This window comes from Nicotiana tabacum, chromosome 19 (assembly GCF_000715075.1).
Source record: "Nicotiana tabacum cultivar K326 chromosome 19, ASM71507v2, whole genome shotgun sequence".
NCBI classification, from domain to species: domain Eukaryota; kingdom Viridiplantae; phylum Streptophyta; class Magnoliopsida; order Solanales; family Solanaceae; genus Nicotiana; species Nicotiana tabacum.
Genome location: NC_134098.1, coordinates 19,608,836 through 19,630,333, shown reverse-complemented (window position 1 = coordinate 19,630,333; position 21,498 = coordinate 19,608,836). Strand labels below are relative to the sequence as shown.

General features: G+C 38.1%; 1 protein-coding gene across 1 annotated transcript in view; it reads left to right on the top strand.

Annotated features, from left to right (window-relative positions):
• The first annotated feature begins 4,861 nt into the window (after window positions 1-4,861).
• The window catches only part of LOC107802780 (nuclear pore complex protein NUP214), a 35,898-nt gene continuing 19,261 nt past the window's right edge, over window positions 4,862-21,498 (top strand). The window contains exons 1-6 of the mRNA XM_016626349.2: window positions 4,862-5,197; window positions 5,752-5,960; window positions 6,452-6,620; window positions 9,117-9,263; window positions 11,092-11,216; window positions 12,924-13,036. Of these exons, the coding sequence (XP_016481835.2) occupies window positions 4,996-5,197; window positions 5,752-5,960; window positions 6,452-6,620; window positions 9,117-9,263; window positions 11,092-11,216; window positions 12,924-13,036 (965 nt within the window). The 5' untranslated portion in view covers window positions 4,862-4,995. The remainder of the gene's footprint in view (window positions 5,198-5,751; window positions 5,961-6,451; window positions 6,621-9,116; window positions 9,264-11,091; window positions 11,217-12,923; window positions 13,037-21,498) is intronic.

Below are 21,498 nucleotides of genomic sequence, written 5' to 3'. Positions count from 1 at the left end.
CCAAAAGAATAATAATAGCAACATAAAAGCCACAAAAATAGATGAAAACAATAGCAATAACCAGTAAATAGGCCCGGCACTATAAAACGAAAGAGTAGTGAGAACACAATATTAATCACTAGCAGTCTAAGATAAAAATTCTATCAGACTAGCCTCACATAGTTACGACCCTACCCTATAACCTTAATACTCAACCTCCACAGCTTCCTATCAAGGGCCATGTCCTCGGAAATATGAAGTCGCGCCATGTCCTACCTAATCACCTCTCCCCAATACTTCTTAGGCCGCCCCTACCTCTTCTCATGCCTTTCGGAGCCAGCCACTCACACCTCCCCACCGGTGCATCTGGGCTTCTCCTCTGTACATGCCCGGACCATCTGAGTCTCACTTCCCACATCTTGTCATCAATGAGAGCCATGCCCACCTTCTCCCATTTATTATTATTTCTAATCTTATCCATCCTAGTGTGCCCGCTCATCCACCTCAACATCCTCATTCCTGCAACTTTCATCTTCTGAATATATGAGTTCTTAACTGGCCAACACTCAGTCCCATACAACATGGCCGGTCTAACCACTGCTCTATAAAACTTACCTTTGAGTATCAGTGGCACTTTCTTATCACACAGGTGACAGGATGCTAATCCTCTACTTCATCCACTCTACCCCAATACGGTGTGTGATATCCTCATCGATCTTCCCTTCCCCTTGGATAACCGTACCAAGGTACTTGAAACTACCTCTACTAGGGATAACCCAAGATTCAAACTTCACATCCATGCCCGCTTCCCTCGGCTCGACGCTGAACTTGCACTCCAGGTATTTCGTCTTGGTCTTGCTCATCTTGAAACCCTTAGATTCAAGGGCCTGTCTCCAAACCTTCAGCCTCCAAACCTCCAGCCTCTCGTTAATACTGCTTCGTATATAATCAATCAGAACTATATCATCCGCTAATAACATACACCATGGAACCTCCCCTTGAATATGGTGTGTAAGTGCGTCCATCACTACGGCAAATAAAAATGGACTGAGCGCAGATCCTTGGTGTAACCCCATAATAACCGAAAAATGCTCTAAGTCGCCTCCTATAGTCCTAACCAGAGTCTTAGCTCCACCATACATGTCCTTAATCACCTTAATGTAGGCAACCGACACACCTTTTGCCTCAGAGCATCTCCAGAGAACCTCTCTATGAACCTTGACATACGCTTTCTCCAAGTCAATAAACATCATGTGCAGATACTTCTTCATATCCCAATACTGCTCCACCAACTGCCTAATAAGATGGATAGCTTTCGTAGTAGAATGACCCGGGATGAAATCATACTGGTTGTTAGATATAGACACCGTCCTCCTTTCCCTCACTTCTACCACCCTCTCCCAAACATTCATGGTATGACTCAGTAGTTTGATACTAATATAGTTATTACAACTATGGATATCACCTTTGTTCTTATACAACGGAACTACCGTACTCCACCACCACTCATCCGGCATCTTCTTCATCCTAAAAATAACATTAAATAACCCAGTCAGCCACTCCAAGCCTGCTCTTCCCACACACCTCCAAAATTCCACCGGAATTTCGTCTGGCCCGGTCGCTTTGCCCCTACTTATCTTACGCATATAGCTCCCACGACCTCCTCAACCTTGATGCGCCTACAGTATCCAAAGTCACAGTGACTCTCGGAATGCTCCAACTCACCTAGCTCAATATCCCGATCCCCTTCTTCATTCAGAAGTTTATGAAACTAAGTCTGTCATATCCTTTTAATCTAGGCCTCACCCATCAATACTCTATCGTCCTCGTCCTTGATGTACCTTACTTGGTCCAAATCCCGAGCCTTCCTCTCTATCACCTTGGTCAGCCAGAATAACTTCTTCTCCCCACCTTTGTCCCCCAGTTCCTCGTACAGACGACCAAAAGCCGCAGTCTTAGCTTTTATGACCGTCGGCTTAACCTCCTTCTTAGCTACCTTATACCTCTCCCTGTTCGCTCTCATCTCCTCCTTACATGTTCTCCCTACTAACTCCAGGTATGCCGCCTTTTTCGCTTCCACTTTACCTTGAACCACTTCATTCCACCATCAGTTGACTTTGTGCCCGCTAGAGTAGCCCGTCGAGACCCCTAACACCTATCTCACAGCCTCCCTTATACGGTATGCCATCGTCACCCACATAACGCTCGCATCCCCGCTACTACTCCAGGCTCCCATAGCCGCTAAACTCCCCTCCAACTCCTGAGCTTTATCCTTAGTTAATAATCCTCACCTGATCCTCGATCGTCCTCGTACATACCTCTTCTTCCTCTTTAACCTAATACTAACGTCCATCACTAAGAGCTTATGTTGCATCACGAGGATTTTACCTGGGATAACCTTGTAATTCTTGCACAGCCCTCCGTCACATCTCTTGAGGAGAAGATAATCAATCCGAGATTTTTTCCATCGCACTTCGAAAAATAACCAAGTGCTCCTCCCTCTTCAGAAAACTAGAGTTCGCAATCACCAACTCAAAAGCCTTAGCGAAATCCAACAGCGAAGTACCTCCTCCGTTACTATCCCCAAATCCAAAGCCGCCATGCACCTCGCTATAGCTACCTGCAGCCGACCTAATATGTTCATTGAAATCCTCTCATACAAATAACATCTTAGCATGCGGAACATTACGCACAATCTCATCCAACCCCTCTCAGAAGTACTTTTTAACCTCCTCATCCATGCTCGCATGCGGCGCATAGACGCTAACGACAACTTAATAGTCATTAATCTATCATTCACCCGCCAAACCTCAATCACAAACTCTCTAAGATCCCTATCCACTAGAATACCTACTGCATTCTTACCCTTCCGGATTCTAGAGTACCAAAGCTTACACCCGTCCGCATCCCTTGCCTTCGATCCTACCCCCTTGTCTCCTGGACACATGCTATATTAACCTTCCTCTTCTGGAGGATCTTTGCCAACTCTATAGACTTACCCGTCAATGTTCTAATGTTCCATGACCCAATTCTCAACCTATAGGCTCCCTTGTTCCCCTTACCTGCCCTGCCTCCTGCCCCACCCACTGTCCCCTGCCCCCCCGAGAACATGACCTTACTCTACCATCCCAGACTACAACCACTATACCTATGACAGACTAAGGAAATCACTAACACACAAGAGGTAACAGACCAAACTAAAAGAGAACAAGTGGTAACTGCAGACCCGCTAATATGGAGCTTAAACTAATGCGAACTAAAACGACAATAATCTAGCTAACACAAATAAGAGTAACAGGAATACAGGAAGTACCAACTCCCACGAATGGAACTTGGAGATTGTCTTGATGCACACGACGATGTTGCGACACCTGGCGCGTTCCCGTCCAAATTCCTGCTGCCCCTTGCTGACACTCTTCCAGGTTGTTCTCCAATGTTAGCAAGCACACGTCCCGCTCGTCGCCAATAACCCTCGACTCTTACCTGCAATACACACAAAACACCACGGCACCAAGAAAGAGGGGGGGTTGTCACCGCTAGCACTGGTGAAAGCCCTAGCAGTAGCAAAGAAAGGAAAAAGGAGAGGAAAATAGGAGAAGGGGACCGGAGGGGAGGAGAAAAATAGTGGGGGTGGGTGGGGGTGGGGGGTTACACGCAGGTAACAAGAAAAAGGAAAGAAAGAGGACAATGGGGTGTCATCGGAAAAGTCGCTGGTGGGCAGCAGTGCCACACCAGCAAAATCGAAGGGAGAGGAAAAAAAAAGAAAATGGGGAGAAGAAAAATAGTGTGTGTGTGTGGGAGGGTGGGGGATTACACGCAAGTAAGAAGAAGAAGAAAAGAAAGGGAAAAATGTGTTGTTGTAGTCACCGGAAAAGGGGGCGCCGATGGGCAGCGGTCGTCAGAGATGTCGCCTATGTTAGTTTTGGGAGTGGGGGAAGAAGGAAGAAAAGAGAGGGAGGGGAGGGGGAGGCGAGAGAGACGGGGGAGAAAGGGAGGGACTTACCTGCTGGTAGTGGGTGGTCGCCGGCGTCTCTGGTGGTCGCCGGTCGTATAAGTGACCGTTAGAGCTGGTTGGGGGAGGGAGGGAGCGTGGAGAGAGAAAGATGGGGAGGGAGCGTGGAGAGAGAAACTCATGCAAGAATAAGGGAAAAAATGTACGTTAAAAAAGAAATAAAAATAAAACTATAAACTGGAGATCATATAATATTGGTATATACCTCGTGAAGAGAGTTTTTGTGCCTTGTTATTTCATAGAGAAATATGAGACGAAGAAAAAAAGAAGAGATCTATTTGTTGTGGAGAGACTATTTCAAAGAGAAATAGAAGAAACAGAATAAAAATGAAGAAGAAAAGGATGGTAGAAAAAGCAAAGAAAAAGAAAAATGTTAAATTGACGTGAGATAATTTGAAATATATAAACTTATGGTAAGGATATTTTTGCCTTGAAAGAATTAACTTTTTATTTCTGCTTATCAGAATAAGCTAGAATTTGTAGCTTCTTTCAAAAACAGAAAACTACTTCTACTGCGGTTCAAAAATACTTATTCATCTTGGTCAAACAACTCAAATTTATGAAAAAGTACCTTTTTCTCATTAAAAAAAATAATACGATTTGGTCTCCCAAAAGCTAGGCCAAACATGCTCTTAATATAAGTAGTTTTTATTTTATTCTTTTATTTTCCTTTGAAATATATTTGTTTGGTTAAAAATCATGAAAAAACAAAATAAAAAATCGTCAAAAATCAAAACCAATAAACATTGTTCTATATTTATGATCATTGATTGATTTACCAAAATGACTTTGCCCCCTAGACTTGTTTGAATTAATGTCGGTTTAATTTACTGTTTGCTAAACCTCATTTTCAGTCTTAATCTTTACGCTACTCAAGCACACCAAGTTGTATATTTAGGGCAAACCTTCGATCCTTCCCGCCCAAGAACAGTTTCTCAACACACTCAAACCAGAGCTATACAGATTGTTCCAGCGTCTTCTGAATTCACCGCGGCAAATCTCCAATGTCTACTTCCATCGAATTGGAGGAAGAGATTGAAGGAGACCAAATTGGCTCCAAAAATTATCGTTTCTCCAAAATCGGAACACCCGTCCCTCTAAAGCCCGACGAGTCTTCATCCTTCGATCTCGAAAACCAATCTCCGCCGTTGCAACCTTTAGTTGTCTCCGAACGCTTTCGCCTTCTCTTCATTGCCCACTCTGATGGTCAGTCTCTAGTGCATTTTATTTGAGTTATTATCACTTAGTTTTTTTATTGAGTTATATCTAGTGTACTTACAGAGAGGTGAATTTTAGAACTTTATGAGTTTGAAATCAATTATTTTTACTTATTTAGTGAATTTTTAACACATATACAGAGTTCGAACCAAAGCTACTCGGTTCCAATGAACCCATAAGTTGAACTCTGCATTTAAAGAGATGAGAAGATATCAACTACCTGATTGTTTTGAGTTATCTAAGTGTACTATAACAGAGGCAGATTCATGATATGAATTTTATGGGTTCTAGTTTGAGATTATACCACAACTCATAAATTTATTGGGTTTGTATTCAATTATTTGTACTTGTGTAGTGAAATTTTTAATACATATACCGTCTTTGAGCCAAAACTATTGGGTTCGGATGAACCCATACAATGTACTCTACATCCGCCTCTCTTACAGAGATGAGAAGAAATCGCCTAGTTTATTCGAGTTACGTGGTGCCTTTTATATCTTAATTTACACTTTTTGTTGTATTTTTTCTTTGGTTTGATTTAGGGTTTTGTGTTGCGAGGACAAAGGAGGTTATGGCATCAGCACAGGAGATTAAGGAGAAAGGTAGTGGTCCATCTATACAGGAATTGAGCGTTGTGGATGTTACTATTGGGAAAGTTTCGGTACTTGCGTTGTCTGGAGATGACTCCTTGCTTGCTGCTTGTGTTGGCAATAAAATCCATTTCTTCCCTGTTAGCGCCCTTCTTTACAAGGTATTTTGATTTTTTCCGATGCTACAACTTTCCTAGGAATACATAGGTTTGTAACATCAAAACTTTCTGTAGCTTCATTATGTTGGCCTTGTCTAATCATATATAACATCCCTAGCTAAATGCCACTGGGTATATGGATTTGACATTATGGGTTTGAGTTTGGGATTCTACCACAGGCCCAGTTAATTTACTGGGTTCGAAATATAATTTCTACTTATTTAGCAGACTTTTAAATACATATACACGGTCAGAGCCAAAGCTTTTGGATTTGGGTGAACCCATAAGTTACATATTGCATGTGCCCCTGAGTGCATTCTAAGAACTACTTCTTCCCTGCGAAGTTTGGACACTTTCTCGTTTTCAGTTAAAAAGGCATTGCACTTTGAGCTTTTGCTGCAGAAAACCAATTTTGTGCCTTGCTATCAATTTATGAGTACTGAAATTTTGAAAAATTGATGTCCTTCATTCTTGTTCGTATTGCTTATTAATAGGACCAAACACCAGCCTTTTCTCATTCTGTCAAGGATTCAAGTGTCATCACGGATATGCAATGGGCTAAAAAGGCAGAGAAGGTTTATGTCGTTCTCTCAAGTGATGGGAAGTTGTATAGCGGGGTTGGTCAAAGGCCTATTAAAGAAGTTATGGACGATGTTGATGCTGGTATGTTTCCTTTATCCCTCTTCCTCTTGATCGTTGAGGTCCTTGCTATATGTGTTCTGTAGTATCTTTTGCTTAGCTTTTACCATGTAAGGTCCAGGAACTGTTAAGGCCTCTGGTAAATCGAAAGTATCCAATTCCAGCAAGTTTCCTATTTAGAAATTTCTTATACTTGATTAAACTTTTCTGATTCAAAGTGTTCTACTCATAATACTCTTTTAAAATTTCAGCTGGAATTGTATCCTAATGGGTCTTTGTGGCTTCCTACCTTTTCAACTCGAATAAAACTCATAAATTTAGGCATTGCACGCGTCTCCCAGTTCAAGTTAAAAGCGTGTTCCACATCTCACTTGATGCAACAAAATACAAAATAAATGTTCAGGGTGCCAATGAAATACAATACTTTCCAGCTTCCAGGGTCTATTTCTTAGTTCTAAATCCCTCTTTAGTAGATCAAATATCAATGTGTGGATTGTTTCGCTCTTGTTAGATGCTTCTTCTATTCATTTCCTTGATGCATTGTTGTCATTCTGGACTCAAGTCCAACCGATTAGGAGATTGGGAGCAGTTCATTTTTTTCAACACAACATACAACTCCCAGCTGTACTTCGCTTCTCCAACTGTACTTGTCCCTCTTTCTTTTGTTATCTTACCAAGTCTTTGTGAAAAAACTCTGACGAGAAGATTTTCACATATATATATATATATATATATATCCAATTCGAGCAAGTTTCTAATTCAAAAATTTCCTTGGAATTGATCAAACTTATAGTAGACAACCGACTTTCTTAATAAAGAGAAGTTGGGGACATAGTAAACCTCCTACTATAAGAGTGATTCCTTGGGACCGGAAGGGGGAAGATTGAATCTTGAAGGACAATGATAGGCATACCAATTTTTACGCAGTCGTTGCGTGCTTGCTTTGTGCACCGGCATAGCAGAATTTGGATTTGCTGGCTCAGATGGGTGGCTCTTGGCTATATATGTGTGTGTGTGTGTGTGTTCATCTAGTTCTGGGAAGCCTCCACAAATGTCTCTTATGGTCTTGAATGGATTCGACCATAAATGGAGAGGAAGACCTGATAGTTAAACCATACATGGCAGGGCTGAGTTTCTTACAATCACATGCAATTATCAGTGAGCACCGGTCTAGCAAAAGTTTCAATACTTTCAATATCGTTTCAGACTTTTATTTCTTCTGCTTCAGCTAGAATGAAACTCGAACGGGAAATACCTGTTCCTATTTGTTACCTTAGTTCCTGCTGGAACTTCCCAGTTGAGTCCATCTTTGGATCACTGTGAATCAGGGATTTAAGATGTGATATAGCATCTGCGCAAATACTATTTCTCTCTTTCAGCTAATATTTTCCACCAATAAACTTTCATTTATAAAGCTTTATACTTCATAAAATCTTTGCTTCAACTTCTGGCCATTTTCTTACTGTTGCTATCTTTATGTAACTCTTATTCATCTGGTTGAAGGTTGGGGCCTTACCTTTGCTGGAATCATTCTCTTTCCAATATCTTTTTACCAATGTACGACCAACCTGCATCTTGGCTCTGTATAGGTGCAATCACTGACGTCTCCTCTTGTGCGCACCATTCCAATGAAACTTGCCAATAAAAAAAGCTATTCTAATGAGCCATCTGTATATGCTGAAATTTGTAGTGTGTATAGAATTGTTACTATTTCCTCCACGATTGCATATTTTTCCTCATTCATATGAAGTGCTAGAAGGGGAGCCTTGGATCAACGGTAACGTTGTCTCCGTGTGGCCTATAGGTCACGGGTTCGAGCCGTGGAATCAACCATTGATGCTTGTGTCAAGGTAGGCTGCCTACATTACACCCCTTGGGGTGCAACCCTTCCCCGGACCCTGCGTGAATGCGGGATGATTTGTGCAACGGGCTGCCCTTTTGTTTTCTTCATATGAAGTGCTAATATGATAATTTTCATACGAAGAACATGTTGCTGTCAACTTTTGATCTACTAACAAAATTTCATCTTCTTTCTTTCAGATAACACATTACTATTATCAATTAGGTTGAATAGTTCTCTGGCCTAAAAATAAGTCTTGTTCTTCATTATTTAAACTCTGGTTGATTCAGCCGGTTAGCACTTCATGTCACCATATCACATGTTTTATTTTCCTTGTTAACTAACTAAAATTTGTATCAGAGAAAGACTGTTTGAATTTTGTAAGAAAAAAGACTACTTTTTTGTCGTGGTAAATTATTTTATTATCTTTTTTCTTTTGAAGCAGTAGCTTCATTCATCTTTCTCTGTAGTTATTGAGCAGTGTAGAGCAAGAATTATGAAGTCACTGATGGGTGTTCTTATTTCTTTTTTCCCTTTTGGGAGGCAGGGGAATGTGCTCAATATTAGAATAAGCTGTAATGCTAAACTTTCAACAACTTGTGATCTGATTTACAAGTTACATCTATTGAATTCTAATATGTACTGAGCTTGCACTTATTTAGCTTCATTATGTTGTATAGTTGGGTGGAGTCCGGATGGTGAGTTTATTGCTGTCACAAGGAAGAATTTGATTAGCATTCTATCATCAAAGTTTGAGGAGAAGTTCAGCATATCACTAGCATTTAAGTCGCTGCTTGATGATTCTAATGCAAAATGCATCATCAAAGGTATATTATGTTTTTGTGTTTTTGGCATGTTATTTCTGATATTTCAGTGAGTTAAGTACAAATAAAATCTTTGATGCATCCAGTTCTGGTATATGCTTTTGCTTCAGGTATTTCAATAGTAAGCTTCTGTTATATGTTGCTTTTAGCTTCTTATATGTAAAAAGAATTAGGTAAGAAATATCTGCGGACTTAATAGAGAAAACTCCTTTCTAGCGGTTTAGGTTGTGCTATGCCAGATAATTTTCTGAACATATTTGAGCTGAATATATAATGCTTTTTGTAAGACATGTTAGGTACTAATTTCTCTGGAATTTTTCTAGCTTTGTAGATTTGGTATTGCCATGAAAACTTTCTGGTCTAGGGAGAGCTAATCTATATTTGGTTGAAGTCTATGTATTTATATGTTCAAAGATTGAACTTGTTTTGAAAGAAAGAAATATCCATGCAGTCCGTGTTAGCTCCATAAATATAGATCCAAAAATGGGGCAGTTCTGAATTGGAACTTCCGGGACTACAAACATGAAACACTTTATTTTACTGTTGTAATGCATTGCTTGTATTATTACTCTAGCTTTACCTATACTCATGTAATACATTCTAACGCTTCAAAGATAATATGCCTTACATTTGATAATAGTGTTACAAAACCTAGATACTCACTTGTAAATACAGAAGCTTTGTGAGTGATCTAACAACATAAATAGTCGGGTTTATTTGCATGTTCTGTAAAGTTCATTACTCTCACCATTTTCTTGATGCATTTTTAGATTCAGTTAGTAAGACCTTAGATTTTGAATTTAGTAAGAAATTGAGGTGGATTTATAACGTGTCAGTTTTTTACTTCAAGTTTATATCTATATTTCTACATTTATAGCAAAGAGAGATTCGAACATACATGTTTATAATTTTTTTTATTTTATAAAAGCAATTATCCTGAGTGTTATACACCCACACACACACACATATATATATATATATAGAGACATATATATACTTGAACACATATGTTTATTGAAAAAAACCTTCATAAAAACAATTACGTAATTATACATTCATTTTCGAGAAATGTTCGTTAAGACTGAAAAATAATTGGAGCAACAAGTACGTACGGCTAGTAATGTCAGATGAGGAACTAACAAAATGTAGTGCCACCTCCATATAGTGTTTTAGTGTTTAACCAGCTCAAATCAAGCTCTACATTTCCAGCAAAGTTATCTGTTTAATGCCTATTGATGTCTGATGAACTTGTTAGTTGAATGATATTTTTTTTGTTATGGCAAATTTTACAAATTATGACATTTTCTTGTAGTGTTTGTGCTGTTATGATATTTTTTTGTTTCTCTCATGATGGTTTATTACTGTCGTATTGTTTAAAATTATGTTACTATTGTTAGATATTTATATTAATTTGTCTATACTTCTGCTGCGTTTATTGAGTTTTTACTATTTTAAATGTAGTTTCACATTTTTCATTTTTTTCTTATTTTTTAATCTATATCATATTAAATATTAAACATTTTCGGGGTTTATGCCTTGTGCCTTGATGCTTATGCCACGTACATGCCTCGTAAAACGCATCGCCTAGAGCCACTGCCTTTCAAAACACTGTTTGAATTGACTAGATTTTCAAAATGGCTGAAAATGCTTCCGCTACTTTGGTTTTAAATCTAGTTTAAATTATTGCATCTGATGTTCCATTGAAGAGTATTTTTATTTTTCTTGGTTGCTGGTGAATTTCTACTTATGCAGCATCATTTATTTAACTTTTTGTATTTATCTTGACCTATCTGTAGATTATTGTACTTTAGCTGACTGTTGTTTGAATTAGTGGATGCTGTCAGATGGATTCGTCCTGATTGTATTATCATAGGATGTCTTCAAGTAAATGATGATGATGAGGAGGAAAATTATGCGGTGCAAGTCATCACAAGTGAGAATGGAGGAATAACTAACGTAAGTGGATAATTTGAACTGCAGAGAATCTAATTGGAGTAATAGCCTAATTGGCCAAGCTTCTAAAATCAGCTTATTTTGAGAAGTGCTTTTAAAAAATTACTTTTAATGAGAAGCAGTTTGTGTTTGACTAATTAATTTAAAATATACTTTTGAGCAGTAATTAGTGTTTGGCCAAGCTTTTAAGAAGTGCTTTTAAGTGTATTTTTCTGAAAAGTGCTTTTGGGGAGAAGCTAGTTTTTTTTGCTTCTCAAAAATTGCTTCTGCTTCTACTCAAAAGCACTTTTTTCCTTTTAAAAGCTTGGTCACACCTTAACTTTAGAAAAAGCCACTTTTGGCCAAAAAGAAGCTTGGTCAAACATGCTATAACTGTTATATTTCATTGTTCGTATCTTAATGTACTGTTCCTTAGTAGAAGAGTTCGTTCTGGTATGCGTATGACTTGTGCTACATTTTTAGAAGTCCTAGGTGAGAGATTTGTCAAAATCTCTTTAGTAATTGGCTAGATGAACTTTTTCCTCTGAGGCTTGTTATAAGATCTACTTGGGTTGATACAGTGATGAGGGCCTTCGTGTAGTGTGTTCGCTGTTACGGCTTCAGAGAGCTGAGCAAGATGTATTTTTAAAGTAGGGCTTGTTCCATTATATGCTCAACACTTGGAGTATTTTTTTAGTTATGCGTTTTTGCGGTTTTGTCAATATAAGAATTATTTAGCTATCTGAAGGAGTTTTATATAGATAATTTGGGTAGTAATTCCATGATTAAATTGCTTTCTGAATTTGTATTTGTTCTCCTCTATCAATTCACAACACTTCATTTTGTATAAATTTGAGCAATATGGAGAGAATGATGAGAATTAAAGAAGCTTTTGGAGAATAATTCTTGGAAAAATTCTTAAGGTTTCAAGGTTATATGTAACATTAGTGTTCGAACATGAAACAGCCTTTTCCTATACTAGACATAACTTGTCCTAGAAAATCCTGGCGTGGTTGCAGCCTTTTACTGGCATGATGTCAAGCTCAAATATGTCCATTGTTAGACTCTCTTTGGTACGGAAAAGTTACAATCATGACTTACCATCCTCACCTAAAACTGTAGATTATGACCATTCATAATGAGTTTGTGTTTGTAGTATTGGCCACCCATACTGACGCGGGGTTTAAAAGCAGAAGGTTCTCAATCACATTATTTGACAAATGAAACAATTAGAAAAGAAATAGGAAGTTAAGTGGAATTCCAGATACCCCATGCTTAAAGAAGATAAATAAGAAAAAAGAACACACAAAGCTTTAGTTGTTTAGTAGAGCAATGGAGTTCATATGCAGACGCAATGGGGATGGATCTGCAGCTTCTTAGGTTCGAAGACCAGACACTAGGCAACAACCTTACTAATGGAGAAGCTAATCCTTCATGACTATGCAATGTTGATATTCTTGATCTCCACCCTCAAGTTCTAGTGTAGTTGGTAGAAAATATCCCCGGAGAGAGTTAATGATTAATTAAATATTTCAGGCAAAAGCACATATCTCGATCTGATAACAATTTCTCCGGGGCAGAGGGGTTGTATTTTGATGTTGAGATTTGTTTCTTTTAGGTTTTCATTGAATAGTGAATATTTTTATCCTCGTACCATAGGCAGTTTATTACATGCTTACTTGCTAAGTTTCTTTTTCTTTTTGGGGATACGTTATTTTTTTTCCTTTGCAGCCTTCCGCCAAGCCAGTTGTAAGGTCCTTCAGGGATGTGTTTCTAGACTTCCGTTATGATGCAGTTCCTTTATGCAGCGGATGCCATCTCTTCTTGAGTTATTTGGATCAGCAGTACGTATTGTTACTTTTTTATTTTATGATAGCTTGTCTGCATCCGGATTTAATTGCATTGTGTCCTTTCAAATTTATAGAGGATTAAGTCCTATTATTTGATTTTGTACTATCTTTTGCACTCTTTTATGTCACCGTCATGTTCAGGAAAGGTTATGAAAACTCTGCACAAATGAGACTACTCAAGAATGTTAGAGTCTCCATGAAACTGCTACAACCATATATCCAGACTGGGATGTCCTGCTTCAAAATATAGAAGGAACTCTAATATTTTCATTTGAACTAATATATCTGCTGTCCGCTCAAAAGGGCTCTCCTATTTTGCTGTCTCAAAACTGCATGAGGAACGATTCTGTCTACTTTCTTTTCCGTATTGTGCTAGGTTTATCCACCTTTCTAATGTCCCCACTTGGACCTTAACTCCCATCCGAGAAAGATGGCCATTTTGTTCTGCCAATAATATTTTTTCCTTCCTTTCCATCCCAAAAGGATATTCTTTCGTTATTATGTTGCCTCATCTTCTCTCGGTCCCTCGTAAGGGAAGGAAGATCTTCCCATTCTGTTTTGACAACGACTAAACCCAACTAATAGGATAAGAGCTCAAACTGAAGAATTGGGGCCATAATCTTGGTTTTGCGAGGAAGAAACACCACATGCAAATAGTCTACTATTGTCATCAAGAGACATTCAATATCCTCTCTAGTGTGGATCCTGGGGATGTAGCAACCTTCTTCCTCGTGGAAGGCTCTTGAGAGTTGATAATGACGTTGAAGGGAATTGGTCATGTATGCGGGATTCATATTTGCATTCATGCAATCATATGTGCGACCTACATTTGAAGTGTGATTTTTTCCACTTGTGTTAGTGAAGCTGCAACCATCAGGTTTCTAGTCTATGCTTTAATCCTGACCGATATTTAGGCAGTTCTGTTTGAGATAATAGACTCTCCCTACACTACGCCATGCAACATCATGCTTAATGCTTTCATCACAAAGGTGAAAAGCAATAGTGAAAGGATTTCCTTGACACAATACTCCTTGAACTGTCAAGAAAAACCAATGGAGCTTTCTCTATTTGGTTGAAGACCAAGACTGAACCAATTTCTCCACCTTTGCATAGTTCAATCGATGTGATCATATGCCGTATTCATATCCAATTGACATAACATAATCATTTTTTGATAAGACAATTGACATAACATAATCAAGTGTTCCTCATGTTTATATCCAATTGACATAACATATCCTATTGATATAACAACGTTCCTCATGTTTAATGTGGAATCAGTGAGCTCATTTGCAATCAACGACACTTTAAGAATTTTCGCGCCTTCAACAGAAGCATTATGTGAATCTGATACTCAACCAGTCACATCTTTTTATGGACAGAATCATTGGACATCTTGTGTCGGCAATCCCAACTGGGCTGATGGGGTTAAGAATCTCTAATGCTGCCGGTTCTTATTTTTGCAATCAATCTATGAAAAAACTTTCTATATTTTCCCAAATGCATGTGAACTTACAAATTTGCTAACAAGATATTAATGCAAAAAGAGAGGAGTTGTAGTGGGGCATAGTAGTTCATGGGCAGGAAATTTTTTTTTGTTTTGGGGGGGGGGGGGAGAGGGGAGAAAGTTAGAGTTGACAATCCTATTCTTGTTTGGTATATTCTTTTTTTGGTGTGTTTAAATGCTAACAATTTCTGGATGACCATAACTTTTGTCCCACTGTTTGAAAGTGCCTTGGGGTGAAGATCGTTGATTTTTGGAAGTGGATATATATTCCAAAGGTTTGGATTAGAGAGTGTTGTCTTCAACCTGGCAACATTTTGCATCTGTTACAGTATGAAGGGAATGTGTGTCCCGATTCATACATGTCTAGATTCATTGTACTTTCATAAAAAAAAAATCCTATAGGATATTCTATGAAGTACAATTAGGTAATTCTATATTTAGTTATAAAAATTGCTTATCTTATTAACTTGGAAATTGATTACCATTCATATTGTACATAGCCCAAGACTCGTATAGTCCTATATAAAAGAGCATCTCTTGTATATTGTTGCTTAATTAAGTAATTTTTTCTATTTTCACATGATATCAAAGCTATTTCTTCATAGAGACTCAAATAGCTTTTGCTATTGGCGGGTGGTGCCGGTCAATGGTACTGCATAATTCAGAGCAGTGGTGGTGAGACACATCCGAGAACTAGAATACAGAGCCAGACGTCACCGTGCCTCAATTTTCCGGCGACTTTTCACGGATGTCTTGCGTCATCTCTCTCTGTCAGTGTTGTGCAAAATCCAACATTACCACAAGATCTGTCATCGTCCGGCGACCAAACCTCAGTGAACCTCTCCGGCAGCAGACGCCTCACGCGCCCTCACACGCCATCATAAGCTAGGGTTCCGGCGAGCGCGTTAGCTCACGCGCCAGAGAGTACGACCACTTCTGGCCATTTTTTGAAAAAGTTTCTTCGGAACAGTTGGTTCGTCTACTAATTCCGACCCCATCCGTACTGTTTTCGTTTTATTCCGATCACTTTGAGTTTTTTTCGGCGACTACACTTATTTTTCCAGCAGCTACAATAAAATTTCCGGTGACTACAGTGTTTCCTTCGTCTGTTTCAGTGGGTTACAATTGAGTCTTTCTATTATTTGGTAATAATTTGCTAGAACTCTCTTCAATCCAGTGTTTTGGATAGCGTGCTGCGACATATAGCGACGAGGGCCCGCTTCACTGAGGCGAGAGGCGCGCAGCGAAACGCTCGCCTTTTTTATGTGAAGCGACAATTTATACAAAAATATAAAATATTATATATATATATAACTAAAAACTCAATAACAATACTATATTAATAAATATATCAATTCAAAAATTAAAAACTCAATAGATAGTAATAATAGATTCATAAACTAAAGTCTAAAAGTCTAAAACAAGCAACATCTATTCTTCTTCAAGATTTTCAAATTCTAGAACTTCATGAATGTTAGCATTATATTAGCTATCATCTTCTTCATCCTCAGAGTCTTCATCAATTAGGGACCGGCTTGAACTTGCTACTCCCTTTCCCTTGTAATTTGAACTTGAAGAACTCCCTCTAAGACCATAGATATTCTCCTCAACTCCAGCCGCCATAGAAACAGTACCCTAATCAAGATCATCTCCTACACACACTTGTTCATCTTCATGATTTTGGGGGGCTCCAGTTAACCATTCATTTGCCTCGTCAATGTTATCCAACAAAATTGGATCAATGGTATCGCGAGCTTCATAACGTCGCCTCAATGTTCTATTGTATTTAATATATACTAGATAATTGAGACGCGATAGCTCAAGTCTATTCCTTTTCTTGGAGTGAATTTGCGCATAAATTGTTTAGATTAATTAATAAATACTAATAATAATACAATATAGAATATATTAATATAATAAATCTGCTTCTTACATGCTCAAATACGCTCCAATTTCTCTCGCATCCAGATGCACTACAAGTTAGGCTTAGTACTTTGATGGCAAACTTTTGCAAGTTTGGAGTTTGATATCCAAATTGCTTCCACCATTCAACTATAGAAAAATATTTTAAAAGTTAATAAGTATAAATCAAATAAATTAAATTAAAGCTATAAGGATATCTATATTAAAGTTAGTTACCTGGCGACGTTATGTCTCTGGCTGTAATGGCCGCCTGTAAACCAAATAGGCCGTCTGCTTGTGAGTACCTACCAAACTCCTCCCCTATTTGATCTACCAAATCGGGGACCAACTTCTCAAGACATTGATGGTATCCAACCCACACCTCTGAATCCAAAGTGTCATCTCTAGTGTTCTTGTAAAATAATCCCGGGTTTAGAAGATGGCCTGCTGCATGCAAAGGTCGATGGAGTTGATTCGACCACCTGCTATCAATAATCTCAAAAGCTTTCTCATATTTCCTAACATCTCCCTCAAATGACGCTTCAATAGTCTCTTTGGCTCTATCCATAGCTTCATAAAGATAGCCCATTGGTGGTTTTCTCTCCCCATTCACCATATGAAGCACCCTAATCAAAGGACCACCAACTTTAAGAGCCCGAACGACGTCGTTCCAGAATGATGGAGAAATAAGAACTTTGGCGGTTTCTTTCCCCGCAGCTTCCTTTGCATATCTATTATCTTTCTATTCATTTGAAAGAACTAGCTTTTTCAAGTTTTTCTTTTGCTAGTAAAAACTATTCAAAGTTAAGAAAGCCGTTGCAAATCTAATCTTGGCCGGTCTCACCAAATTTCTTTCATTTGTGAATTTCCTCATCAAATTCAACAACAATGGCCTCTGACTGATGTAAGAATATATCTTGACGGCCTTAGTGAAAATTGTAAAAGTAACAATAACAATTTTATAGTTAATACTTAATATGACATAAGTATAAATAAAGTTAAAGCTTTAAAGATAACTATATTAAAGTTACCTGAAACATATACGTTTTCCTTGAATATGTCACCAAACATCAAGTTGATACAATGGGCAACACATGGAGTCCAATAAATGTGTGGATACATAGCTTCCATCATCTTACCCGCACTAACATTCTCACTAGCATTATCGGCAACAACTTGTACAACATTTTCCTTTCCAATTTTATCAATAGTCTTTCTAACCAAGCTGTACATTTTGCTTCCATCCGTAGAAGAGTTGCTAGCATCGTAAGATTCAAGAAAAACACTCCCTCTTGGAGAGTTCACCAACACATTTATGATCATTTTTTCATTCCGTGCTATCCATTTATCCATTATAATGGAACATCCAAACTTTTGTTCCATTCCACTTTATACAAGATTTAGGAGGCTGGTTGGCAAATTGAATTACCTCACAGTGGCTAGACATGGCATTTCATTTCTTGTGAGTGTTGTAAGTTCGTTTATGGACTCTCCATGCGATAGTTATTGGGATGCAGTTGTTTGCATTCTTGGGTATATAAAATCAGCTCCAGGCAAAGGACTAGAGGTGGGCATATTTCGGTCAGAACCGAACAAATCAACCGAATCGAAATTTTTTTTATTTCGGTTTCGGTTATTCGGTTTTTTCGGTCGGTTTCGGTTTAAAATTTTAAAATTTCAGTTTTTCGGTTCGGTTTTCGGTTATTAATTTATTTAGTTCGGTTAACCGAAAAATCGAATTATTAGCATATAAATTCTTTAAGTTATATATAGGCTAAGCCCATAGGTAATAAATTAATACTATTAGGTCTAATCCATCAAAGACCCAACCCAATTAAGTAAGTCCATCAACTTCCCAATCTTAAAGACTCACTCTATTAAAACTTCCACATCATATATGATAGTACACCGGGAGGATTTCACACAGAGTTGTAATTTACACTATGTTTGAATTTTATGATCCATAATAGTGTGCAAAGTTTAGTCTATTTTTTTATTTATTTATAAAAACAGTATTTTCAAGAAGTTCGAAGTTTTGGAAAAAAATAACAAATTCGCCAGTCCTATTATTACATAGAAGGAGCCCAATATGATAATGTTGAAACCGAAAACCGATCTGAAAAAATCCGAACCGAAATTAGAAAATCGAACCGAACCGAACTTATTTCAGTTCGGTTTCGGTTACTACCTTTACAAAACCGAAAACCAAATAACCGAACCGAATTTCTTCAAACCGAACCGAACCGACCGAACGTCCACCCCTACAAAGGACTACTATTCGAGGATCGAGGCCATGAGCATATTGTTGGATACACAGATGGTGATTGCGCAGGGTCACCTTCTTATAGACGTTCAACATCTGGATATTGTGTCTTAGCAGGAAGTAATTTAGTCTCTTGGAAAAGCAAAAAACAGAATGTAGTTGCTCGATCTAGCGCAGAAGCAGAGTATCGAGCCATGACTCTTGCAACATGTGAGCTAGTTTGAGTCAAACAGTTGCTTAAAGAATTAAAATTTGGAGAAATCAGTCAGATGGAACTCGTGTGTGATAATCAGGCTGCCCTTCATATTGTATCTAATCAGTGTTCCATGAGAGGACCAAACACATTGAGATTGACTGTCACTTCATCAGAGAGAAGATTCTCTAAGGAGGTATTGTTACAAAGTTTGTGAAGTCAAATAATCAACTTGCAGATATTTTCACTAAGTCCCTCACTGGTCCTCATATTAGTTATATATGTAACAAGCTCGGTACATATAATTTATATGCACCAGCTTGAGGGGGAGTGTTAGAAGTAGTTCATGTATAGTGTCCCACATTGATATAGAAGGCTTTAGGTATATGCAAACATTGTATATAAATAGGGCTATTGTAAAACACTTCACGAATATCAATAATATATCTTTTCCCGTACTTTCTCACGGAAGTCACTGTTAGAATGCTTTTTATTTGGATATGATTTTACTATTGTTAATTAATTCTTATCGGTCTTATTAATGTCTGATGAATTTCCCTGATAATGGTTTCATTGCTTGTATGAATACTTTATTTGGATGATTGCATTGAGAATGAGGAACAATTAAGGCAATTTAACATCAATACTTCATTTAGATGTTCATTTTATGAAGAAGTAGCTCAACATATACGCTAAAAAATCAAAACCGAAAATCCGAATCTGGACTTAAAAAATCTGGTCCAATCCGAGCTTATTTGTATTGGATTTGGATTGTAATTTCTTCAATCCAAAAATGGAAACAACAACAACAAAAAACCTAGTATAATCCCACAAGTGGGGTCTGGGAGGGTAGTGTGTACGCAGACCTTACCCCTACCTTGAAGGTAGGGAGGCTGTTTCCGAAAGACCCCGACTCAAGAAAAGATGAAAAGAAAGTAATAGCAACAAGCACTAACAACATCAAGATATTAAGAAAACAAGCGTAATGAACAACATGTAGTAATATCCAAAAATGGATAATCAAACTAAATTTTTTATATCCTATCCGAATTGGCCGTACAGCCACCCCTAATCCCGTCCCTGATTTGTTCAACATTTTGTGGTAAATAAAAGCTGTGTCATAGCATGAAATGTGTTTGGGATTGGTGGTTAATGCCGCACATAGTTGGAGGAATAACTTGGACAGAAATTGGAGAGGAGAAAAAAGTGGGAAGGTATGGGAATTGACTATAGTTGGAGAACTTCTACTCGGACAGAAATTGGAGAGGAGAAAAAAGTGGGAAGATATGGGAATTGACTCTGGTGCTCATGCGGATGCTATGGAAGAAAAGAAGAAGGGTACACCCATTATCCACCGAGTTTCCAATCGTGCTCCTCTAATCCTCGTTAATTTCTCAATTATCAAAAAAGAATAACTTGAGGAAAGTATTAGAAGTGCTTGAAGAATCGAAAAGTCTTCTGTAGATGTTAGTGGAACTTCTCTTAGTTTTTCTTGTATACTCCTTTTTCACTTTGGAGATCCCAATCACTGTTGATCATTGGATCCTCTTTGTAAGTCACATTATTTTGTAAATATTCTCTAATTTCTTGGTGTGCTTTTATGCAGGGCAGGGGAGCTCCCCATCACACCAATAGATTTCACCTTTTTTTAGAAAAAGGCATAAGCTCCTAATCAGGGACACCTTTCGTGCATAACACCTTTGGCCATTAGCACATGTTATGGCTGAAGTTTTCCATTCTATGAATGCACCTTTGCATTAAATTCATCTCCATCTTTGGATTCCCATGCTCTCGAGTTTGCATTTGTTCTTAGGGGAGTCAAATCTCATATCTGCATGAATAGACTTGGGGATTCTTAGACAACCTTCAATCATCTTACCATCACGTAGTGCCTTACGTCCAAGTGCCACAAGGTCATCTTTAGAGTCGTTAGACGACCATGGTAAGCATTTTTATTGAAATCTTCATTACAAACATTCAAAAACTCAACAGTAACCAATATCTATGGCTCGTAAGTCTACATGTTGCTTGAAACAAACTACCCTTGCCTTGATCTCGACTTTTTCCTCTTTTTTTTTTTTTTGGTTTCTAGTGATGTGAAGTGGATAGTTGGATGAAGCTTTTAATCAGGTTTAATAATGAAGCATCTCATCTTCTATTGAAGAAACACAAGGATGTGAAGAAGGTGACTGGATGAAGCTTCTGTTCAGGAATTTTTTTATAATGAAGCATCTCATCTTCTAATTGGGAAGCACAATCCCCTTGATATCAGCACTCAATGCAACAAGGCTATGAAGAGATGAATCAACCCTTCATATTGTTGACTGCACACTCGTCACTAAGAGTAATGGGCACCTATAATACCCCATTTTAGTAGCTTTTCTCTCTCTGACAAGAATCTTCTTGTTTCACTTGGATTGTGTCTTGAAGCTCCACTATAAGGAGTCACTCAGAAGTTATAGAGGAAGCTCAATGCTTTGCATTTCCAGTAACATAATTTTTATACTCAATTATCTCATCTGTTGTAAATGTTATCTTATGCTTGAAATTTCATTTTCCAGTAATTTCTGTTAAATTTATCAATTTTCTTT